This window comes from Myotis yumanensis, unplaced genomic scaffold (genome assembly GCF_028538775.1).
Source record: "Myotis yumanensis isolate MYYU_CA2020_CCGP unplaced genomic scaffold, mMyoYum1.0.hap1 SCAF_11, whole genome shotgun sequence".
In the NCBI taxonomy this organism is placed as follows: domain Eukaryota; kingdom Metazoa; phylum Chordata; class Mammalia; order Chiroptera; family Vespertilionidae; genus Myotis; species Myotis yumanensis.
Genome location: NW_027223762.1, coordinates 9,657,696 through 9,680,498, shown reverse-complemented (window position 1 = coordinate 9,680,498; position 22,803 = coordinate 9,657,696). Strand labels below are relative to the sequence as shown.

Below are 22,803 nucleotides of genomic sequence, written 5' to 3'. Positions count from 1 at the left end.
AGCCAAACTAGCCAGGGCTGTTAGAATCAGTTTTTAAATCATATTGCTAATTGGATATAATTAATTGCCAAAATGTATTGTAAAGTTGCAGCTAGTAGAGGGGAAATGTCAATTAGGTTAGATTCTTCAGATAAGATTCAGGGTAGAGATGGGTCTTAAAGAGTGAGTGGTGGGATTTGATTAGAAGGAGTAATGCTGGCTTGAATATCTAAATGGGTAAAGTAGTTTTATAGGTATCAGTTACTGTGTTTACAAATATGCCTTAACTTAGAGCAGGTGACATTGCTTCCTCACCCAGAGCTTGTTGAACATGTTATAGCACTGCTTTTCAAATCCTAATGTGCATAAGAATCATCTGGGGATCTTGCCAAAATTGGTTTCTGATTGGGGTGGAGCACATTTGGAGTGACAGAGGTAGTCTATTGAGGATAGTTTGGAAGTAGCTAACCAGTTTTTCTTGGGAACTTAAACTGGTAAGTTGTGATGCATGTTACACAACTAACATGTTTATTATTCTTAAATAGTCACTCTGATGTTTGAATTTTTAATTATTTTTCTCTTTGTGCCTTTTAGTGTGTGTGTGGTCTTGTGGCTTTAAAACTGGCTCATTGTAAATGTATTAAATCACAAAATTAGAAATTGGTTTTTCTGTGAAAAAATTTTTAGTAAATGAATTCATTCTATTGGCTGTAGTTGGGTACCTTTAAATAAACATTGTATTTTTTTAAAAATAAATTTTATTGATTTTTTACAGAGAGGGAGAGGGATAGAGAGTTAGAAACATCGATGAGAGAGAAACATCGATCAACTGCCTCCTGCACACCTCCCACTGGGGATGTGCCCGCAACCAAGGTACATGTCCTTGACCAGAATTGAACCTGGGACCTTTCAGTCCGCAGGCTGATGCTCTATCCACTGAGCCAAACCGGTTAGGGCAAACATTGTATTTCTTATGTTTGTTTGCTAGTGGCTGTATTTTTACTAATTATTTGAGTAATATAGTTGTCTTGCTTTGGGATAATCCTATATAATAAAAGGGTAATATGCAAATTGACCCTAACAGCAGAACAACTGGGAATGACTGGTCACTATGACCCACACTGACCACCAGGGGGCAGACGCTCAATTCAGGAGCTGCCCCCTGGTGGTCAGTGCGCTCCCACAGGGGGAGCTCTGCTCAGCCACAAGCCAGGTTGATGGCTGCCAGCACAGCGGTGGTGGCGGGAGCCTCTCCCGCCTCCTCAGCAGCACTAAGGATGTTCAACTGCAGCTTAGGCCTGCTCCCTGCTGGCAAGTGGAAATCCCCCAAGGGCTCCTGGGCTGCCAGAGGGATGTCTGACTGCCAGCTTAGGCCCAATCCCCCGGAGAGTGGGCCTAAGCGAGCAGGTGGACATCCCCTGAGGGGTCCCAGACTGCGAGAGGGCACAGGCCAGGCTGAGGGACACCCCTCCTCCCAAGTGCACAAAATTTTGTGCACTGGGCCTCTAGTATGATATAAAAGCCTGCATTTATGAAATGGATAGTTTTTATATATATTTTAAAAAGAAAATTGTAGCATAAAAGGAGATCAAACTCAAATATCTTTAATGGTACCATATTGAAAATGATCATATGTTCCTTTGAAATACTGATAGAAAATGTCAAGTGATAAAGTATATGAACTTAATTTCTCCAAAGGAAAGATCCATCCCTCCACTCACTTTCCCATCCGCCTAGTATCCAAGGAATTGCATGGTGAAGAGGAGAGCTGCTGTGCAGATAGTGACTTTCCTGTAATTTGAAGATATGCAGCTGGGGAGGCAATAATGGAAATATGGTAGATGGAGCTTTCAAATTAATTGAAAGGGAACATAAAAAATAAATACATGGCCCGGCCCAGTTTTTGCACATCACCCCATGCACCAGGAAGTTGTTGGTTAGATTCCTGGTCAGGGCACAAGCCTGGGTTTTGGACTTGATCCCCAGTAGGGGCATGCAGGAGGCAGCTGATCGACCTTTCTTTCTCATCCATGTTTCTATCTCTCTCTCCCTCTCCCTCCTCTCTTTGAAATCAATAAAAAACATATTAAAAATAAATGAATAAATAAATAAATGTGTTCAAGATGTTGGAAATGAGGTTTCTCTCTGAGAAGGGCTTAGAAACAGAAAAGGGAAGTCTAGAAACTTAAGGTGTGGAATTAGAATTAGAAGCATTAGTGTACACACATTTGTTATTATTTATGCACAGATAAAGAAATAGGTATAGATGAGTGTGTGTGTGTGTGTGTGTGTGTGTGTGTGTACATTTTTTCGTATACTTTTTAGCGCTCTCTGCTAAGAGGTCTCAATAGCAGTGAAACCCCCAGTAACAGTGAGTGCACCTATTGCCCAGATGTTGGTTTCTAGGTACCATCCTTGACTGAAAGGAACCAGGGCTCCTTGCAGAAATAGCTAATTCTGGGGTCAGGGAGGGAAAGTACAAGATTAGAGATTTCTTTTGTGCCAGAAATAAGGAAATATTCAAAATGATGGGACATGTCAAAAGGATACAGGAATCACTTTTAAAGGGCTCCAAATGGCCAAAACTTTTATAAATTGACTAACAAAATAAATAGAATAATAGGTTATAACTCCTAGAACAATATAGAATCCACAGTGCCTATTGATATAAATGCATGAGTAAATGAATTGGGCAAAGTGGGGTTGGGAAAGCTCTTTAAAGTAGAATGCCAACTAAAAAAATGTAGAAGGAATGATGGGATTAGGTAATCATTGTCATACTGGTATTGAAGAAAGGCAAAAATAGTCAATGAATGCTAAGGCTGATGGGTGGTGGTTTGATGAAAAACAGGATATGGCTGAATTATCAGAATAATTCCACATAATCTAACGAAATACAAAGGGAAAAATAAGACTTCACAGTGGAGAAACCTGGTGGACAACAACTTGACCAGGTGATCAAGGTGATAATGATGGGTAGGTGTAGTATGCACATTATACTTTCTGTATATTCTTTCCAAGAATATATGGCCTGAATCTGGTTATGAGGAACATCAAATAGACCCAGAATGAAATTCATCCTTGGGAATGAAAGGTTTTGTACTCTTTACACTCAAGGTCATAAAAGATGGGGAAAGACTAAAGAACTGTTTTATATTGAAGGAGACAGAGATCTGATAACTAAATACAATATGTGTTCCTGGATAGGATCCTGAACCAGAAGGGAAAGAGAGACAAGTTGGGACATTTGATAAAATTTCATGTGTCTGGATTCGCTCTGTGTTATGTCAGTGTTAATTTCCTGATTAGGTGGGTTGTATGATGCTAATGTAACAAAGTGTCCTTGTTTTGGGAGGTACATGATGGAGTATTTAGGAGAAGAATGAGGAATCCTATATAATAAAGATGTAATATGCAAATGATCGTTACGTAGTGAAGCATAACGACTGGATCACGGATCAGGAGGGTGGGGCAGCGAGCTACAAGCGGGCGGTGGAGAGCTACAGGAGGGGGCAGGGCAGCAAACTATGAGGAGGGGGTGGGGGGGGGTGGCGAGGGAGCTACAGGAGGGCGGGACAGTTGACAGAGAGCTACTGGAGGGTGGCAGCGAGTACTGGTGAGCTACTGGCGCACAGATTCGTGCACAGGGCTACTAGTCATATCATAAAATGATATACACACATCTTTTCTGTAGGCTTGAAACTGCTTTCAAATATAAACAACACTGAACATATTTTTCTAATTTTTGCTTCTGTAGTTACAGATTATTACAGTATGTTACATTTTTAGAGTGATTCATTTAGTAAATATTTAATGGTTGAATAAATACTGTACTTTATGCAATTTAACAATTTTGTGTGTTTTAATAGGAATAATAAATGCATTTTTCACTGTCTTTCAGAAATCTGAGGTTGATGGTAGTTTAAGTGATAGCCACGTGTCTCCTCCAGCCAAACGCACTTTGAAACAACCTGATTCTGTTTGCAAAGACAAATCAAAATCACGAAGTACTGGTCAACGAGAGGAATGGAATATATCAACTGGACAGTCCAGGTGAGAAGTGAGAACTCATCGATTATTTTTTCATGAATGATTTGATGTGATTTAGAGTTGATGCTAATTTTCATAAATTGTAAAGCTGCTAGTATCTAAAAATACTTAAAAATTGTATTAAATTCACCTTATAATTTCTGTATATAATTTCTAAATATGCCATAAGATATGTTTTGTAGTATGTAATAGAAACTTATTACTAAAACAATTGGATTTTGATAGGCCTTAAATATGCATATATATGTACAGTCCTGAAAAAAATTTTAAATATGTTTTTATTGAATTTAGAGAGAAAGGGAGGGAGGGAGGGAGGGAGAGAGAGAGAGAGAGAGAGAGAGAGAGAGAGAGAGAGAAACATTGATCAGCTGTCTCCTGCATGTCCCCTATTGGGGATTGAGCCCACAACCTGGGTATGTGCCCTGACTGGAATCGAACTGGCAACTTCCTAGTGCATGGGACAACACTCAACCAACTGAATCACACCAGCTGGGCTAGTCCTGAAAATTTAAGTAAGAACATATGGTTAGAATTATTTTTTTATTTGAAAATAGGTAAAATGTCTTCTTTCTAAAATTATTAAATACTAGAGGCCTGGTAGGGTCCCTCAGCCTGGCCTGCGGGGTTGGGCTGAAACCAGCCTGATGCACGGATTTTTCCAGGGTGTGTCTGGCCCGTCTCACCCAGTCCCAATGGGCTGGAACCCAGCAGCAGGATAACTCACAGTCAGAGCGCCTGCCCCCTGGTGGTCAGTGCGTATCATAGCGACTGGTTGAACGGTTGAACGGTTGAACGAACGGTTGGACACTTAGCATATTAGGCTTTTATTATATAGGATAGGATTCCACTTGAATTGATATACCAAAATATAATAACATCTAAATAAATGTTTAAAGAAATCTTTTCATTGATCTCCATCCTTTCAACTTAAATTGCTTGTGTCTGATTTAATATGTAGCAGGAAAGCTTAGTTTTACTTATCAAAGTAAATGGTAATAATTTAATATAGCTAGGATAAGCACACACACAGAAGATTTAAACTTTGAACTCAGAATTTTGGCTTCTCTTTTCTCCAAAGTCTTTGATAGAAAAGTGCTGATATGCCGATGGCAGATAAAAATAAAAGGGAAATTCTTTGGTTTCATTTATCCTTGAAGTATTTAAAAATATTTTGATTCTCTCTCTCTTTCTCTCTTTCTCTTTCTCTCTGTATATACATTCACACACACACACACACATATATATACTAGAGGCCTGGTGCATGAAATTCGTGCATGGGTAGGGCCCTAGGCCTGGCTGGCGATCAGGGCCTATCTGTGGGGTGACTGGCAGGGCGATTGGGGAGCCCCCGCTGGCACCCGCCTTGGCTGGCCTGGGGCCTGCGGGCTGGGGGCAGCTCCTGTGTTGAATGTCTGCCCCCTGGTGGTCAGTGCACATCATAGTGACCGGTTGTTCCGCCGGTCATTCTGCCATTCAGTCTGTTGCATATTAGGCTTTTATTATATAGGATTCTTTTTTTAAATTGAATTTTTGAGAGGGAGAAACATCGATTTGTTGTTCCACTTATTTATGCATTCATTGGTTGTTTTTTGTATGTGCCCTCACTAAGGGTTGAACCCACAACCTTGGCATTTTGTGATGATGTTCTAACCAACTGACCTACCTGGCCAGGGCCTATATATATTTTCTTTAATGAAAAATATTTTTGGGGTTATATAAACTTTGATAGGCAGTGCACATTTACAAAGAATGTTACCTATTTTAGTATGGTCCAGAAAGTACCACTTTATTTAAAAATTGTTTCCTTTCTTTTTATCTTTAAACATTAAAAAATCCTGTTTTCCATTATAATTGATAATTCAATATCATATTAGTTTCAAGTGTACAGCATAGTGGAATTAAAAATTTTTTATTTTGCATTGTCTGAGAACTAAGTAGAAAAATTCAGGAATTATGGTCTGTTGATTCTCCCCCTCCCCCTTTTCCTCATACTCATTCGTATGTGAGATGAAACAGATCCAGATCACTATAATGATATTTCTCAAGATGAGTACTGCCCTTTAATTACACTTCTAGATTTGATTTCTCTGTTATATTCTGTCTCTTGTATTTATTTAGTAAGTGAATTAGGCTTCTTTTTCTAGATAAATGTTGCTAAAAGATGTTCTTTTATTGTTGAAGTTTGACCTTTAATTGTAAGATAATTTTAACAGTTTGATTCAAGTCTGAGGATGTAATACACTAGATTTCCCACATCTTATCCATTCAGAAGGCTTTTATGTAAATTGACATCTTTCATATAAAAAGACGTCAAAAATTTTTGGGGGGATAGTTTTGATTACATTTAGGTACATTAAAGTAAGATACAAGTAAGATACTCCTTTTAAAAAAATATTAAATACATTTTGAATAAAAAGCTTACATAATGAATGGTAACAAAATTTACTATTTCTGTTTTGGCAGAAGAATAATGTTTAGCATTTCACATTTTAAAAAGTTTTCTGAGTTAAACTTTCATCTAGGAATGTAAGTGCTACATTGTTACAATCTTTTGGTTTCATATGATTTGAAAAGAAAATGCCATGTGACATTAGATTTAGCAGAATTGAATTTTAAGCAAAACTTTTAGGTAAATATCCTATCTAATAATAGACAAACATGGTAATTGACCGTACCTTCGCTATGCCTCCCATGGACTAATCAGTGAGATATGCAAATTAACCACCAACAGAGATGGCAGTTAATTTGCATACGTAGGCGAGACACGGCGGAGCGAGGACTGAAGGCGGCTCCGGCCGGAGCAGCGCAGGCTTGAAGGCAGCTCTGGCCGGAATGAAGGCCTGGGTCCCGGGTGCCGGAGGAAAACTGGTGCGGCAGCCAGGGGAAGGGAAGGCCTATTGTACGAATCTTTTCATGCAACAGGCCTCTAGTATTTTATATTTTGAGATAGCATAAATACAAATATCAGGATTTATTTGAAGGCTTCTCGTTGTTTTTATGTCATGAACCTAAGAATCCTGATTCTTTATTTTGTAATCTAAGTTCTTATGAACATTAAGGGTAAATTATTGAATTTCTTTCATAAAAATAATTCCTTAGAAATACATTTCATTTTGAGAAAAATTGAATATAGATAAAACTTAGTATTAGCTATGAAAAATAATGAATCTTTTAAAAAAATATTCTTTTATTGATTTCAGAGAGGAAGGGAGAGGTAGAGAGAGATAGAAACATCAATGATGAGAAAGAATCATTGATCAGCTGCCTCTTGCATGCCCCACACTGGGGATTGAGCCTGCAACCCGGGCATGTGCCCTTGACTGGAATCAAACCCGGGACCCTTCAATCCTCAGGTCACTCTGCTCTATCCACTGAGCCAAACTAGCTAGGGTGAAAAATAATGAGTCCTTTGGACTTTCTAAAGACCAAAATTCTTTAAAGAAATTACTGTTGATTGGCAAAATGATTTCTTTTTAGAGACTAGTAATTGATGAAGAGAGAGGTAAAAGTGAAACTAGAATTTCAAAGTCGTCATAAAATATTTGAAATTGATTGAGTTTTCTTCTGGGGAGAAATCTGGGCATATATATTTGGAGATCCAAGTTCATCAATGTAATTATAATGATGGATCATTTTTTGTAAATTGAGGGTTTTGTTTGATCAAAAAATATTTAGCATATGTTCTTTATCTTATACGTAGAAACTCACACATATACATGCTAACCTAGATAGATGTTGGCACTTACAAATATTTTTTATTTTTATTTTTTTCAAATATTTTGAGTAGAGTACCATTTTACTGACTCTTGTCAGCTGACATTTAGCCAGTAGACATTTATTTAACTTGGAGGCCTGGTGTGTTGTAGGCAGCTTGGGGAAAGTGGCATGCATTTGATGTCTCTGGAATAATAAAAGGGCATACTCTAAGATACAAAATTAAATCTTTGATAAGACAAACTGTAAACTTAAATGCATTATGCATGAAAAACTTGTTTTGTCATCAGATGATGAGAGAATAGTGAGATTAAGTGAAGTATAACTGGCTATGTTAGACTGCTGAGGCAAATTGGAATTGAAGGGTGATAGTGCTTAAGGTTTTCCAAAATGAGGCATTTACTGAATTGAGGTTTAAAACCCTCTAAATCATTAAATGCCTTGGGTTTATATGGGAAAGGGAGAATAAGAAATGCTTTTTAAATCTGGTAGTTGCTACAGATAATTAAAAGTTTAAAAAAGTCCAATATAAAAAAAACACAACAACAAAAAAACTCTAATATAAATGATCATCTAATATAAAGTGATACTGTCTCCATTTAAAAAATTTAGGAAACAGAGATATAGGGAAATATTCCCCATCAAATTCTCCTTTTTAAAAACAAACAAAGGAGACTTTATAATTATAAAGGGTTTCTTGGAGGATTCATTTAAGTAGTGAACCTGGTTACATTTTAAGTAATTAAATTTTTTCCTCCAAAATATGTTTTTATTGATTTGAGAGAGAGAAAGAAAAGGAGAGGGAGGGAGGCACAGAGAGAGAGAAACATTGATGTGAGAGAGAAACATCAACCAGTTGTTTCCCCTATGTATCCTGACAGGGGATCAAATCTGCAACCTGGGTATGTGCCCTGATCTTGAATCGAACCTTTTGGTGAATGAAACGACGCTCAATCAACTGAGCCACACTCTGGCCAGGGCTTAAGTAATTAACTTTTGGGAACATTGATTCAAGAGACTTTTTAGGCATATAATATTGTATAGTCAGGCCAACCCTTAAAATCTCAGTATTCTTTCTTTATAGACAGGGTATTTAATTTTATCTCCTTTTAAAAAAAAATAAATTTCTCTCTTTTATAAGAGAAATGATAATGGTAAAATGATGACATTAATATGTAATTGTAAGATAATTAGATTGAAGAACATGTGTTCCCTTCCTCCCATAAAACATCTCTCATTAATTAGCAAAGAAGTGAAAGCCAACTAAGCATTGTTTTCTTCAGAGGGACAAAAAACTTATTGTGCTTTTACCCCCAAGTGACGTTGTTATTGTTCAGAAAAGTTTTAGATTTCTTTTATAGAAATATATTTTAGGGTTAACATCTTATTCTTTTAATTCAAGTGTGTATAATTTTAACCATTTAGTTTTTTAAAATATATTTTTATTGATTTCAGACAGGAAGGAAGATGGAGAGAGAGATAGAAACATCAACGATGAGAGAGAATCATTGATCGGCTGCCTCCTGCACACCCCCAACTGGGGTTCCAGCCTGCAACCAAGGCACATGCCCTTGACTGGGAATTGAACCCAGGGCCCTTAATTCTGCAGGCCCACGCTCTATCCACTGAGCCAAACCAGCTAGGGATAGCCATTTAGTTTTGCATGCAACTAAAATTCATTTGGAGCCAAGACTTGTGAATAAATTGATCAGACTGAGGTAATGTTATGTTGGGTTCAAAGCCAAAGTATATTTATGAATAAAATAGATTTTTTAATTTGGTTTTAAGTGGATTTTGAGATTGATTGTAGAGAATTCCACATGTGTAATCTAAAGAATGTCCTGTTAATACATCAGTTTCATTACTTTATACTCAAATTCATATGCCAGGAGAATTGTGTACTTGGTATACAAAGGTGCTAAAAATGAAATACTTTCCAAGAGATAGTATATTAGAAAAAGATAGTTTTGTTGTTTTCTGGGGGAAAGGAGGGCAGGAGTTTTTGTTTTTGTTTTCTCGACAGTCTGAAGACAGATAGTAGTTTGAGTTTTTGTTCATATATTTTAATCATCCTAGCTGTGACCTTTATTAGGCAGGGATATTTACAATTAACAATTATAACACTTAACATTTATGATTTAACACAAAGAGCTATGGAGTAACTAAAAACAGAATATTTTAGTTAAAAAATTGTGCAAACCACGTAAATAGTAGAAGATAGTTAAAAATATTAACTATTTTCTAAATGTCCTCCCATTGTTTTTTTCTTTGAAAATGATTATTGTTGGATTTAAAAAAAATACTTCAATAACTTTATACTGACAGCTCTTTTATTTTGTAACAATTTAGTTTTTGAGCTTTCTAATTATAGTTAGGTGTATGGTAACTGTTTTCTTAAGTTTTTATGTTTTGATGACCATGTAAGTATCTAACATTTTTCTTCCTCCACCCAAGAGAGAGAATTATACAATGACTGTTTTGAGAAAGTAGTTGAGTTTTTATTTTCAGTTTATAATGTGTAATAAAATATTTGAATAAATTATTATATGGTATTGGTGTTCAGTACTTTTTTCTTACAAATTACTGTTTGAATAAATTTGTTATTGTTTCAGTTTTATTTTGTCAACCAAATCAATAGTAAATGTCTGACACTTGCTACTAATGGCCTCAGTTAATTTATGGCATATGTTAGGCTTAAGCCTTTTATTTGGATTTAATTTACAGAGTTAAAGAGACAATAAGTTCTATTATTAAAGCTGTTCTTGAAGTAATGAAATGACTCAGTATATTTTATTAATTGGTATATTATCAATGTTAGAGTAAAAAAAAGTCTTTACTCTTAAATAAAGTAATACTATATTACTGACATTTCAAAGATTAAAATGATTCCACCAGTATTGCATTTCTTGCTCCTTTAAGTGAATATTGATATGTTTGCATATTAAATATAATTGTGTTTTAGGTTAACTTCTCAGCCTGGTGCTACATTACCAAACGGACATAGTAGTCTATGTGAGTATTCTATTATGAAACTGGTTAGTATTGAAATTCTTTTAATGTTGTTAGAATTAAAGCATTTAATGTGGGTAAACAGAGTGATTTACTAGTATGCTCAGCAAATGACTGGATTTCAGTCACAGTAAATACATATGTAATTGTTAAGTGTTGAAAAATCCATACAAGGGAAATAATTTAAATTATTAAGACAGATTGTAAATATTTATAGAAATGTTAGATTATTGGATATTAAAGCCAATATCTTTTATTGTCTTTTAAAAGTAATGTTTTGATTTTTTTTCTCTCTTTTTATACTCTGTACTTTGAAATGGGAATTATCTCTCTTTTTGTAGCCCTTCGAAGCCATCCCCTTCGAGGGGAAAAGAAGGGAGATGGAGACCTTTCTTGTATGAATGGTGACATGGAAGTCAGAAAAAGTTGTCGTTCCAGGAAAAACAGATTTGAAAGCGTGAACCAGAGTTTGTTATTTGATCAACTAGTAAATAGGTATGAATGCTTATGTAGTAAGCAGTTTCATTTAATTATTTGATTTTAAAAAATAATTTTAAAAATTGATTTCAGAGAGAAAGGGAGAGGGAGAGAGAGATAGAAACATCAGTGATGAGAATCATCAATCAATCGGCTGCCTCCTGCATGCCTCCCACTGGGGATGGAGCCCGTAATCTGGGCATATACCCTGACTGGGAATTGAACTTGTGACCTCCTGGTTCATAGGTCGACACTCAACCACTGAGCCACACTGGCTGGGCTAATTATTTGATTTTTAAGACAGTTATGCTTTTAAAAACAACTTAGGCACTGACTTAGTAATAAATACAGTTATTTTATAACAATTTGAATTAACAGTGGTTAGCAGTGATTGTCAGTTTCTAGTCAGTTTACTAGATTTAATACAATTTATGTAATAGTTAAAAATTTTCTCATTGTTAATTAAGCTCTTGTGCATAGTGAGATACTATAAAAGTAATTTTATTCTGTCTTTACTATAGTCATTTAATATTTTCTCATTTAACATTTGTATCTTTGACAATTTTCAAACAACATTAAGTTCCATTATTAATATATAATTTTGCTTAGTTAAGATTTTGAATTGAAGATACTTTTGAGACTGGGTATGTGGGATGTAGCTAGTGAGCCAGCCTAGCTGATTGCTCAGCATCGACATCCAATGAAACGTTATTCTTCTCAGGTAATAGATTATCATACTTAATTCTTGCAATTACCTGGAGAAGGGAGGTCAGTATAATCCCTATTTGATAGGAGAGCAAATTATATTCTGTAGTTGTAATGTCAAATTTGAGTATTAGTTATTATTATTTTTACTTTTTTCTATTATTTTTTCTATTTTTCTATTACAGTTTACATTCAATATTATTTGTATTAGTTTCAGATGTACCTTTGTTAGATACTTAGACCAGTGTCTGGAAACATAGTGTTTGAAAGGTGAAATGTTCTAATGTCAGCATGTATTTTGTGGATGTCAGTATTCTCTAATTTATAAAAAGACCTGTTCTGTTACCTTATTGACTTTAAACTTTTTACAAATTCTATTCTGTATAAATCATAACATCATCTTCAAATAAAAATATTAAATTAGTTACTTTTTTCAGTGCCTTGGATCTGGTAGTCAATTTTTTTAGTGGCATTGTGAATTTGAGTATTTTGGAGCCTTATAAGCAAAAGTCTTCTATTTTGTAAGTTTTACTTAAATAAATATATTAAGGTAGAAGGTCTTTTGGTTCTGATGGACCCCAATTCAAAGAGGGATGTTATATACAGTTACATATCAGAGATGATTTAGTTATGCTTTGGTGAAGATCTCTTTTATGTGGATGACGCAGTGTATGGTTCCATAATTGTCTAAACCCTAGTTTTATTATGTGATTATAGTACTGCCGAAGCTGTACTGCAAGAAATGGACAACATTAACATTAGACGGAATCGTCGATCAGGAGAAGTGGAACGACTTCGAATGTGGACAGATACAGAATTTGTGAGTATACTTACTTTAACAACCTTTGCAATTTTTAATTTCTACTAAGGAATAAAAAGGAAGAGTGAACAGCATTTGGACTTTCTTGGATTAATAGAATTGTTCCTTCTTCATTTTTACCTTGGGACTTTTTTGCTTTCTTGCTTCTTTTATCCCATTCCCTACTTGCCACAATTCCCCTAAAAATCCTCTCTCTACTTTTTCCAGAATAGTCATCTGAAAATACAGTTCTGATTTTGAAACTTTTCTGATGTGAACCTTTAATGGTTTTTTATTGTGTACTGAATTAATTAAAAATATTTTGGCTTTCATAATCTGTTTTCAACTTTTATCTTCTCAACACTATTGCCCAAATACAAACAAATCATTCTTGTTCATCTATCTTTTACTTCTCTTAATACTTCCGGTTAGGGACTGATGTAATCCTTCCTTGTTTCAAGGATCATTTCAAATGTTGCCTCGCTTCCCTGCCCTTATCAAGAAGACGTTGTCTCTTTGAATTCTACTTTGTACCTTTCTTTATGGCGTTTAACTTTGTTTACTTTCTTTCATAGTTACCTGTGATTTATTTCATCCTACTAGTGTGTAATTTGCTTGCAGGAGACAGTATTCCATGGCATTATAGTTTACAATTTTCAAATATTTTATAAGCTTTGTTTGTTTATTCTCTTGTCCCTTATATTTCAGGGAGCTCCGTTTTCATGAATCTGTGCCTTGTAAATAGGCGCTCAGTAAATTTTATGGAGTATGCATATCCCATTGGGTTATACTATTTATTACCAGGAATAAATTCCATGTTAATATTTGACAGATTTCTTTCTTTAAAAGGAAAACATGGATATGTATTCAAGAGTGAAAAGGCGAAGAAAGTCACTGAGAAGAAATAGTTATGGGATACAAAATCATCATGAAGTCTCTACTGAAGGTGAAGAAGAAGGTTTGTAAAACACTTTATGAAATAAATACTAGAAAGTTTAGGTGGAAGAAAAGAAAAATATATACAAGTAACATATGTGTAATATTGCCAAGTAGGTGATTTTTGGCTGTAGAGGTCTATATTTTGTATAATTTAAAATAATTTTTATTCCACTGGCATTCCGAGTTTTTATTTTCTGCATTGGAAAAGTGCCTTTAATGTACCCTCTACATTGTTGTAATGTATCTTATTAGTTGCTATTGATAGTCCTTAATGTCCTAATTTGGCATTTGCCATGAGCTGATTTGCTTGTTAGGTCAGGCCTCTTTTGTATTTAGGTACCTTCCAATCAGAAGCCTCTATCCAGAATCACCTTCTGTCCATAGTCTCTAAATCTCTGATTACTGTATTTAGGTCCCAAATTTAGTTATGGACTGAGGAATATACTAGTATACTACTGTTCTTTTCTGAGGCATGTCTAGGTTCTGAACTGAAGAACCCCAAATTTGTAGGGCTGGAGCTCGAACATGATGATAATACATTTGCCCCAATGATTATAAATTAATGACCGGTACATCTAGAGGAATTAATTCTGTAGGAGTTAATCTTCTTTATTGAAATGGATTCTCAGATGATTTGGTGTATTGTAAATGCAGGGTACTTGTATTTTACTAGGCAATTTCACTTGTTCTCACTGTTCGTATAGCTTAGAGAAGAACAGGTTTATTGCTCTTACTCTGTAATTAATATATTTGTAGCAAGTTATGAAGAACTGATATTTCTAATGAAGGTACTTTATTGAACAAATATTGTTACAGCTAGCACCTCTATATTGCTTCCTTTGGAGAAAATCAGTATAGGTGACACAGATTTATAATATGACTAGAGGCCCAGTGCACGAAATTGGTGCACGGGGTGGGGGGGGCCCTCAGCCTGACCTGCACCTTTTCCAATCTTGGAGCCCTCAGGGGAGCCCTCTCCAATCTGGGAGCCCTGATGGCTGAGGCCAGTGGTCAGCAAACTGCGGCTCACGAGCCACATGCGGCTCTTTGGCCCCTTGAGTGTGGCTCTTCCACAAAATACCATGTGTGGGCGCGCATGTACAGTGCAATTGAAACTTCGTGGCCCATGTGCAGAAGTCGGTATTTTGTGGAAGAGCCACACTCAAGGGGCCAAAGAGCCGCATGTGGCTCGTGAGCCGCAGTTTGCTGACCATTGGCTTAGGCCCACTCCCTGTGGTTCTCTGCTCTCTGCGGGGCCTGGCCGCTCCACGCCTGCTGCCCAGAGGCCCTCCAAGGCCAGGGCGGAATGCTTGCCTCGTTGCCGCAGCGACAAATCAAGCATTCCACCAAACCTCTCACGCTGCCCACTCTCAGTGGCCATCCCCCCAGGACTGGGGGACTCTCGTGGGGCTGAAGGGACTGGGTGCCGCCATCTTTGCGACGGAGTGATGGTTAATTTGCATATTACTCTTTTATTAGATAGGATTTTTGCCTTTTTATTAACTGAACGTCTTTGTGGAGTTTCCAAAGTAGATTGGACACATACAGCATTTCCTCCCATAGTAAATAGTATTATTGTGCAGGCATTTTTTCAAAAAAAGCATTTTTGAAGATTTAGGAAACATAATTGGGCATAAATAATTAATAGTATTATTTAGATAAGTAATATTTTATTTGCTGATTTTCTCTACACCCTAATAATAAAAAATTTAAAAACTTAGAATAAGCTTTCAGATGTTACGAGTAAACTGTAAAGTCCTTTGAATTTTTAGTCTCCTATTTCACTCAGCATCACTGGCAATTAAATTTTCCTGTGCCTTTATATGATTGCATTGTATTGACAGTTGTGGTTAAAAACTTAATCCTAAAGTATATTGTACTTAAGGACCATAAGCCTATAAATTTTCATTAGATTTTTATTTTAAACTGTAAATAGATGTCACATTATATCTATAGCCAAACAGTTTTTTAAGCCACTGTAAAAAAAAAAAAACCTTTTTGTATTTATGTATATTATAATTTAGTTTCTTACATTTATAGCTAGGTGAATTATCATAAAACAATCACTAATATCAAGAAATAACCTATAGTATTATCAATACCCTGGAAGCCTGTTTCATGCTTCCTCCCAATTCCTACCTGCATTTTCTTACCAAATATAATTAATCCATGCTTACCTGTTGTCAACAGGCCTACCAAACTATTATACTGCCAACAAAAATTGCTTTTGCTGTAACATTAGTAATTATCTTGTAAACATATTTGTTGAACTACCAAGTGGTATTTGAATACTAACCTATCCAGAGGTTAATTGGACACTGAATGAAGTTTGCTGTAGTAAAATGCTGAATCATGAGCAAATCAAGAGATCAAATATGATCATATTGATTTATTTAGCACATAACTATATTGATTATTTATTTGTAGGAAAGGCATTTTACATCTATCTAGGTTGATTTTTTTTGTTGTCGTTAATCCTCACCCGAGGATATTCTTCCATTAATTTTTAGGGAGAGTGGAAGAGAGAAGGAAAAACAGAGAGAAACATCGATGTGAGAGAAACACATTGATTGGTTGCCTCCTGCATGAGCCCTGACCAGGGTCCGGCTGGGGAGGAGTCTGCAACTGAGGTATGTGCCCTCGACTGGAATTGAACCTTTGGTCTGCAGGTTGTTGTTCTATCCACTGAGCCAAACCTGCTAGGGCTAGGTTGATTTTTAATTATACTGATTTATGCTATATGATACAGAATTGATACTTTTAATTGATACACCTTTACAGAGTAAAAGATAAAATGTAGCCCCTGCCAGGCCGGTGTGGCTCAGTGGTTGAGCATTGACCTATGAACGAGGAGGTCACGGTTCGATTCTGGGTCAGGGCGCATGTCTGGTTGCAGGCTCGATCCCCCAGTGTGGGGTGTGCAGGAGGCAGCTGATCCATGATTCTCTCTAATCTTTGATGTTTCTATCTCTCTCTCCCTCTCCTTTCCTCTCTGAAATTAATAAAAATATATTTTAAAAAAATGTAACCCCTAGCTGGTGTGGCTCAGTTGTTTGAACGTCACTGGCTTATCGGCTCGATTCCCGGTCAGAGCACATGCCCAGGTTTCAGGCTTGCTCCCCAATTGGGGTGTGTGCAAGAGGCAGCCAATCAATATTTCTCTCTCACACCGATGTTTCTTTTTCTCTTCCTCTTCCTCCCTCTCTCTAAAAATCAACAAAAATATATTAAAAAATAATAATTAAAAAATAAAATAGAAATATTCAGTTCTAGAGTGCACCAATCCTGTGGATTAAAACTGTTTTTTTTTCTTTTGTGTGTGGGAAACTAGAATCTCAAGAGGAGGATGGAGATATAGAAGTTGAAGAGGCAGAAGGAGAAGAAAATGATAGACCATATAATTTGAGACAAAGAAAAACAGTGGATCGATATCAAGCACCTCCAATAGGTAGGAGACACTAAATAACTTCTTTGTTTTTGTAGTTGGTAGCTTATTCTGTTTCATCTCTTTAAAAAATTAGTGTTGCTGAATTTAAAAGAATGAAAACTCTTGTAGGTTCCATATATCTTTTCCTATATGTGCTTCTGTTTATAATACAATGGAAAGAAAATTTAAGTATGTAGTTGCAATATAGAATTACATAGAGCAGGTACATTTTATTTAAAGAACCTTAAACTTAATAATAAATACTGCTTTGTTTTTGTGATACTTTATAGTTTATTGAGCACTTTCAATTACAGCAGTTCTTTAGGGCAAGTATCTCTATGTTCCCAGTAGTTGAATAACTTAGTTACAAAAGTGGTGCATGGCTGCAGCTTCGCCAGTAACATAGGGGTTTGGTTTTTATTATTTTTTTGAAAAGAAAAATGTTTAAATCTAATGGACATGTAATAAATTCTATAGATACTATTTTATTGACTTTTTCCAGCTCTTGGGAAATTCCGCCACTATTGATTCCCTTTGAAGTTTTAAAAATTGAGATATAATTCACATATCATGAAATTCACCATTTTTGCTGGCTTTTAATATGTACACTTCATTGGTTTTTCATATATTCACTAGAGTGTGCAGTCATCAACCCTATATAATTTTAGAACATTTTATTACTTCACACTCCCCTCTCCCCAGTCATCACCATTATCTAATTCCAGAACATTTTGTTACTTCCACACCCTCCCCCTCTCCCCACACCCAGCCCTTGGCAACTACCAATGTACTTTCTGTCTCTATAGATTTGCCTGTATGTGACCTTTTGTATTTAACTTCTTTCACTTAGCATAATGCTTTCAAGGAAGAACCTAGATCTTTTTACTCAAAACCTTTATTTTCTAAAACAATGATTGATTCTCTGAAAGGGGTCTATTAGAGTTATCTTATTAGAAGCTTGCCCAAGTATGAGGCTTCTTATCTATCACACTTAAGAGTCACTGTCACAGATAGTCCTGTTAATAATGGGAGAGGTGTGTTGGGACAGAAAAAAGACTGTGAGCCATTTGTCTAGATTAAAAAAAAACAACTTATTGAGGTATAACTGAATTACAGTCCATTGCCATTACACATATTTATAAAGCTATCACAGTTAAGACAATGAATATGTTTTTTGACTCCCAAAATTTCATCCTGCGTGTTTATAATCTACTCCTAACCTCCTTGTGCCTCCCTGCTTCCAATCCTCAGGCAGCCACTGATCTGATCTGCTTTCTTTCACTATAGATTAGTTTATATTTTATTATATACAGAACATAGTACGTATGTTTTTTTTTGTCTTCTTTCATTCAGCATAATTATTTTAAGACTCATCCACGTTGTTGAACATAACAGTAGTGTGCTTTTTATTGCTGAGTAGCATTCCATTGAATGAATATATCACACTTTTATTTATCTGTTCATTTGTTTTATGGACATTGGGATTGTTGACATTCTAGTGTTGACTATTATAAATGAAGTTGTTATGAACATTCATGTGCAAATCATTGTTTAAACAAATGCTTTAATTTTTCTTATATTTAATTTTCCAAGAAATTGCCCACTGTTTTCCAAAGTGATTGCATCACTTACCTCTTACTCAGAGAGTATATGAGAATTCTAGTTGGTCCATATTTTTGCCAACACTTGGTTTAGTCATTTTTAAAATTAACTCTAATATGCATTTATTGTAGTTCTAATTTATATTTCCCTAATGACCAATGATGTTGAGTATCTTTTTATGTGATGATTTGCCAATGTTATCTCTGGTGAAGTGTCTGTTCAAATCTAATGCATTTTTCAGTTGAGTTGTTTATTTTCTTATTAAGTTTTGAGAGTTCCTCATGTGTTCTGGATATCAGTCCTTTATCAGATATGTGATTTGTACATATTTTCTCAGTCTACAACTTGTTTTTTTTATTTTTTATTTTCTTCATCGTGTCTTTCAAAGAGCAGAATTTTGTAATTTTTAAGAACTCCAATTTATCAATTTAATACAAGTTTTTTTTTACTCCTTTAATATATCAACTTATGATTTTTATTATTAGTTATTTCTATGTTATCCTGTTTTTTTTTTTTAAAGTACCAGCTCATCAAAAAAAGAGGGAAAACACGCTGTTTGATATTCACAGATCTCCAGCAAGAAGAAGCCATATCAGGTATGTTCTGTTGGTTTTTGAAAGGAAGAAATATTTACATCTGTCATTTATATATGTCCTTTAAATCATACATAATGTAATAGCTTATAATTACAGTATAGGTATTGATAGTGTAAATGATAATTCTATTGAGGGACTAAATAGTATTTTTCTTTCTTTTTCCATTTTATTTCTCTATTATAGTTGATATTTGATATATTTTATATTAGTTTTAGGTGTACAGCATAGTGGTTAGACAGTTACATAAATTTTAAGTGAGCCCCTTCCCCTGTCCCGATAACTCAGGTACCCATTTGGCATCATATGTAGTTATTACAATACTAGTGGCCCGGTGCACGGATTCATGCACATTGAAAGGAAATTAATTAGAAGGTGGCCAGCGGGGTGTGACTGGGTAAGACAGGCTGGACACACCCTGGAGCCAACCTCCCACGACCCCTCTCCAGCCAGCCACACCTGGGGCGGTGGCGGCTTGTAGGGCAGTGGTGGCTCGAAGGGCATCTATGGAGTGAACAGGGTCCCTCTGGCAAGTGGAGCCCCTCGGCCTGGCCTGCGGGGATCGGGCCAAAACTGGCTCTCTGACATCCCCTGAGGGGTCCCGGAGTGCGAGAGGGCACTCTGCAAAGTTGCTGTTGTACAAGGTGTGGAACGCAAATGCAAGTGTGCAGTAAACCAGATTCGGGGCTGATAGTGCCCCAGCAACAACATAACCCACAGTCGCAGGTGGAGGAATCACGCGGCCCTGCGAGGAATTGGGCTTCCTCCTCTCTGGTTCCCGGGTGGGTCACCTGAGAACCGCCACTGACAAGTCACCGCAGTTCGGCAGCTCCTTGTTGAGCGTCTGCCCCCTGGTGGTCAGTGTGCGTCATACCTACTGGCCTGTCGCTTAGCCTTTATATATGTAGATTATTGACTATATTCCCAATGCTGTACTTAACATCCCTATGACTATTTTATAACTACCAATTTATACTTCTTTTTTTTAGTCCTTATCTGAGGACATTTTTCCCCATTGATTTTAAAAAGAGTGGAAGGGAAGGAGGAAAGAGGATAGAGAGAGAAACATCAATTGGTTGCCTCCTACATGTGCCCCAACTAGGGTTGGGGTTGAACCTACAACGCAGGTATGTGCCTGTGACAGGGAATCGAACTCATGACCCTCCAGTGCTCTAACAGTTGAGCAGTGCTGGCTAGGGCCAATTTGTATTTTTTAGTCTCTTCACCTTTTTTTTTTTAATTTTTAATTTTTTAAAATTGATTTCAGAGAGTAAGGGAGAGGGAGGGAGAGAAACATCAATGATGAGAGAGAATCATTGATTGGCTGCCTCCTGCACGCCCGCCACTGGGGATCAAGCCCGCAACCCAGGCATGTGCCCTAACTGTGAATTGAACTGTGATCTCCTGATTCACAGGTCAGCATTCAACCACTGAGCCACGCTGGCTGGGCTTAATCCTTTCACCTTTCATTTAGTTCCCCAACTCCCTTCTCTTCTGGCAACCATTAGTTTGTTCTCTACATCTATACGTCTGTTTCTGTTTTGTTGTTTATTTTGTTTTTTCAATTCCACATATAGCCCTAGCTGGTTCAGATTGGTGGATAGAGCGTTTGCTCAGTGGATAGAGCGTCTGCCTGCAAACTGAAAGGTCCCAGGTTCGATTCCGGTCAAGGGCACATGCTCAGGTTGTGGGCTCGATCCCCAGTGGGGGACTTGGAGGAGGTAGCCGATCCATGATTCTCTCTCATCATGGATGTTTCTATCTCTTTCTCCCTCTTCCTTCCTCTCTGAAATCAATAAAAATATATTTAAAAACAAAACAACAAAAAACAAAACAAGAGAATAGAAAGGATTATTTTAAAAAAATTCCTCATATAAGTGAAATCATATGATGTTTATCTTTCTTAGTCTGACTTATTTGACTTAGCATAATACTTTCTGAGGTCCAACCATGTTGTTGCCAATAGTCAGATTTCATTCTTTTTTATGGCTGAGTAATATTCCACTGTACACATGTTTTTTTATACAGTTGTCTATCGGCACTTGGGTTGCTTCCATGTCTCAGCTATTGTAAATAACATTGCAGTGAATACAGGGGGGCATATATCTTTTTGAATTAGTGTCTTGGGTTTCTTAAGATATATACCCAGACATGGAATTGCTGGGTCATAAGTCAGTTTCATTTTAAATTTTTAAGGAACTCCCATACAGTTATCTATAGTGCTGCACCAATTTGCATTCCCACCAACAGTACACAAGGGTTTCCTTTCTCCACACCCTCGACAACACTTGTGTGCTGATTTATTGATAATATCCATTTGACAGGTATAAAGTGATATTTCATTGTCGTTTTAATTTGCATTTTTCTGATGAGTGGGGATGTTGAGCATTTTTTCATATGTCTGTTGGCCATATGTAAATAACACATTTCTTTCTTTTATTTTCTGACTAATAGTTATTATCCTACATGTGACTTATCTTCCTGATTCAGTTTGTCTGGAATAGTTAAGTTTAACAATTACATTTTCTAAAGCTACATAGCTCTCTGGTCTCTTAGTAGAGTTGAATCTAAGTGACATACATTGCTTTTATTCGAAGCATCATTGATTCAATTAGTTTTTGCTCCTTTTTTTTCCTTTCCCCCTTTTACATGTAGGTACAAGAGATTTTTTGTTTTTGAAACTTTATCTTGTCTAATTATGTTTCCTGAAATGGTAATGTATTCTCCATGGTTCAAAAATATTTTTAGAAATGAACACAAAAAGCTTCTTTTCTAGCTTAGTTGTCTCTCATTTTTTTTCATAGTAACACTGTTAAAGTTTGTATATCCTTCGAGAATCCTATATAATAAAAGGGTAGTATGCAAATTGTCACCTCAGCTGGAGTTCTTCCGGGAGTTCAACCAGGGGGTGGGGGTGGGGAAGGGGGTGACCAGGGAAAGGGAGGGAGGCCCCCACTGGCTGCAGTGGCAGGCAACTGGGGGAAGGGAGGGAGTACCAGGCTGGCAGCTGGCAGCCGCTAGCAACCCTACTGGTGCACAAATTTCGTGCACTGGCCCTCTAGTAGATTCATATATATGTATGTACAGGGTGTCCCAAAAAATGTATAAGCAGACTTGAACTTGCTTTGACAGTCTGTCATGCTAAGCATTAGAGAGGTCTTTGAAGATGAGTAGTTTTATTTTCAGCAAGACGGGGCTCTCCCACACTACCATTGTGATTTAAGATCCTACCTTGATGAGATCTTGCCAAACAGGTGGATTGGATGAAGGGATTTCGTAGAATACCCTCCTCATTCACCAGACCTCACACCTCTAGACTTTTTAAAATGGGGATACTTAAAAGATACAGTCTATTCTATAAAATGAGCAACTGTCACTGAATTGAGAGTAGCCATTGAACAAGAATGCACTCCAATACCAAATGAAATGTTTCTGGATGTTTGCAATTCCATTGCTTTGTGTTATCAGCAGTGCCTGGACCAGAGTGGACAGTTTGAAAACAGGCGTTG

The 22,803-nt window shown here is 36.5% G+C and overlaps 1 protein-coding gene across 4 annotated transcripts in view; it reads left to right on the top strand.

Moving 5' to 3' along the window:
• Positions 1 to 22,803, top strand: part of ATAD2B (ATPase family AAA domain containing 2B) — a 120,831-nt gene that overhangs the window by 16,712 nt on the left and 81,316 nt on the right. For all 4 annotated transcript variants that reach the window (XM_070428758.1, XM_070428759.1, XM_070428757.1 and 1 more), the window contains exons 2-8: positions 3,881 to 4,032; positions 10,706 to 10,755; positions 11,094 to 11,247; positions 12,652 to 12,754; positions 13,583 to 13,691; positions 17,004 to 17,120; positions 19,222 to 19,297. In XM_070428758.1, coding sequence (XP_070284859.1) covers positions 3,881 to 4,032; positions 10,706 to 10,755; positions 11,094 to 11,247; positions 12,652 to 12,754; positions 13,583 to 13,691; positions 17,004 to 17,120; positions 19,222 to 19,297 — 761 coding nt within the window. The remainder of the gene's footprint in view (positions 1 to 3,880; positions 4,033 to 10,705; positions 10,756 to 11,093; positions 11,248 to 12,651; positions 12,755 to 13,582; positions 13,692 to 17,003; positions 17,121 to 19,221; positions 19,298 to 22,803) is intronic.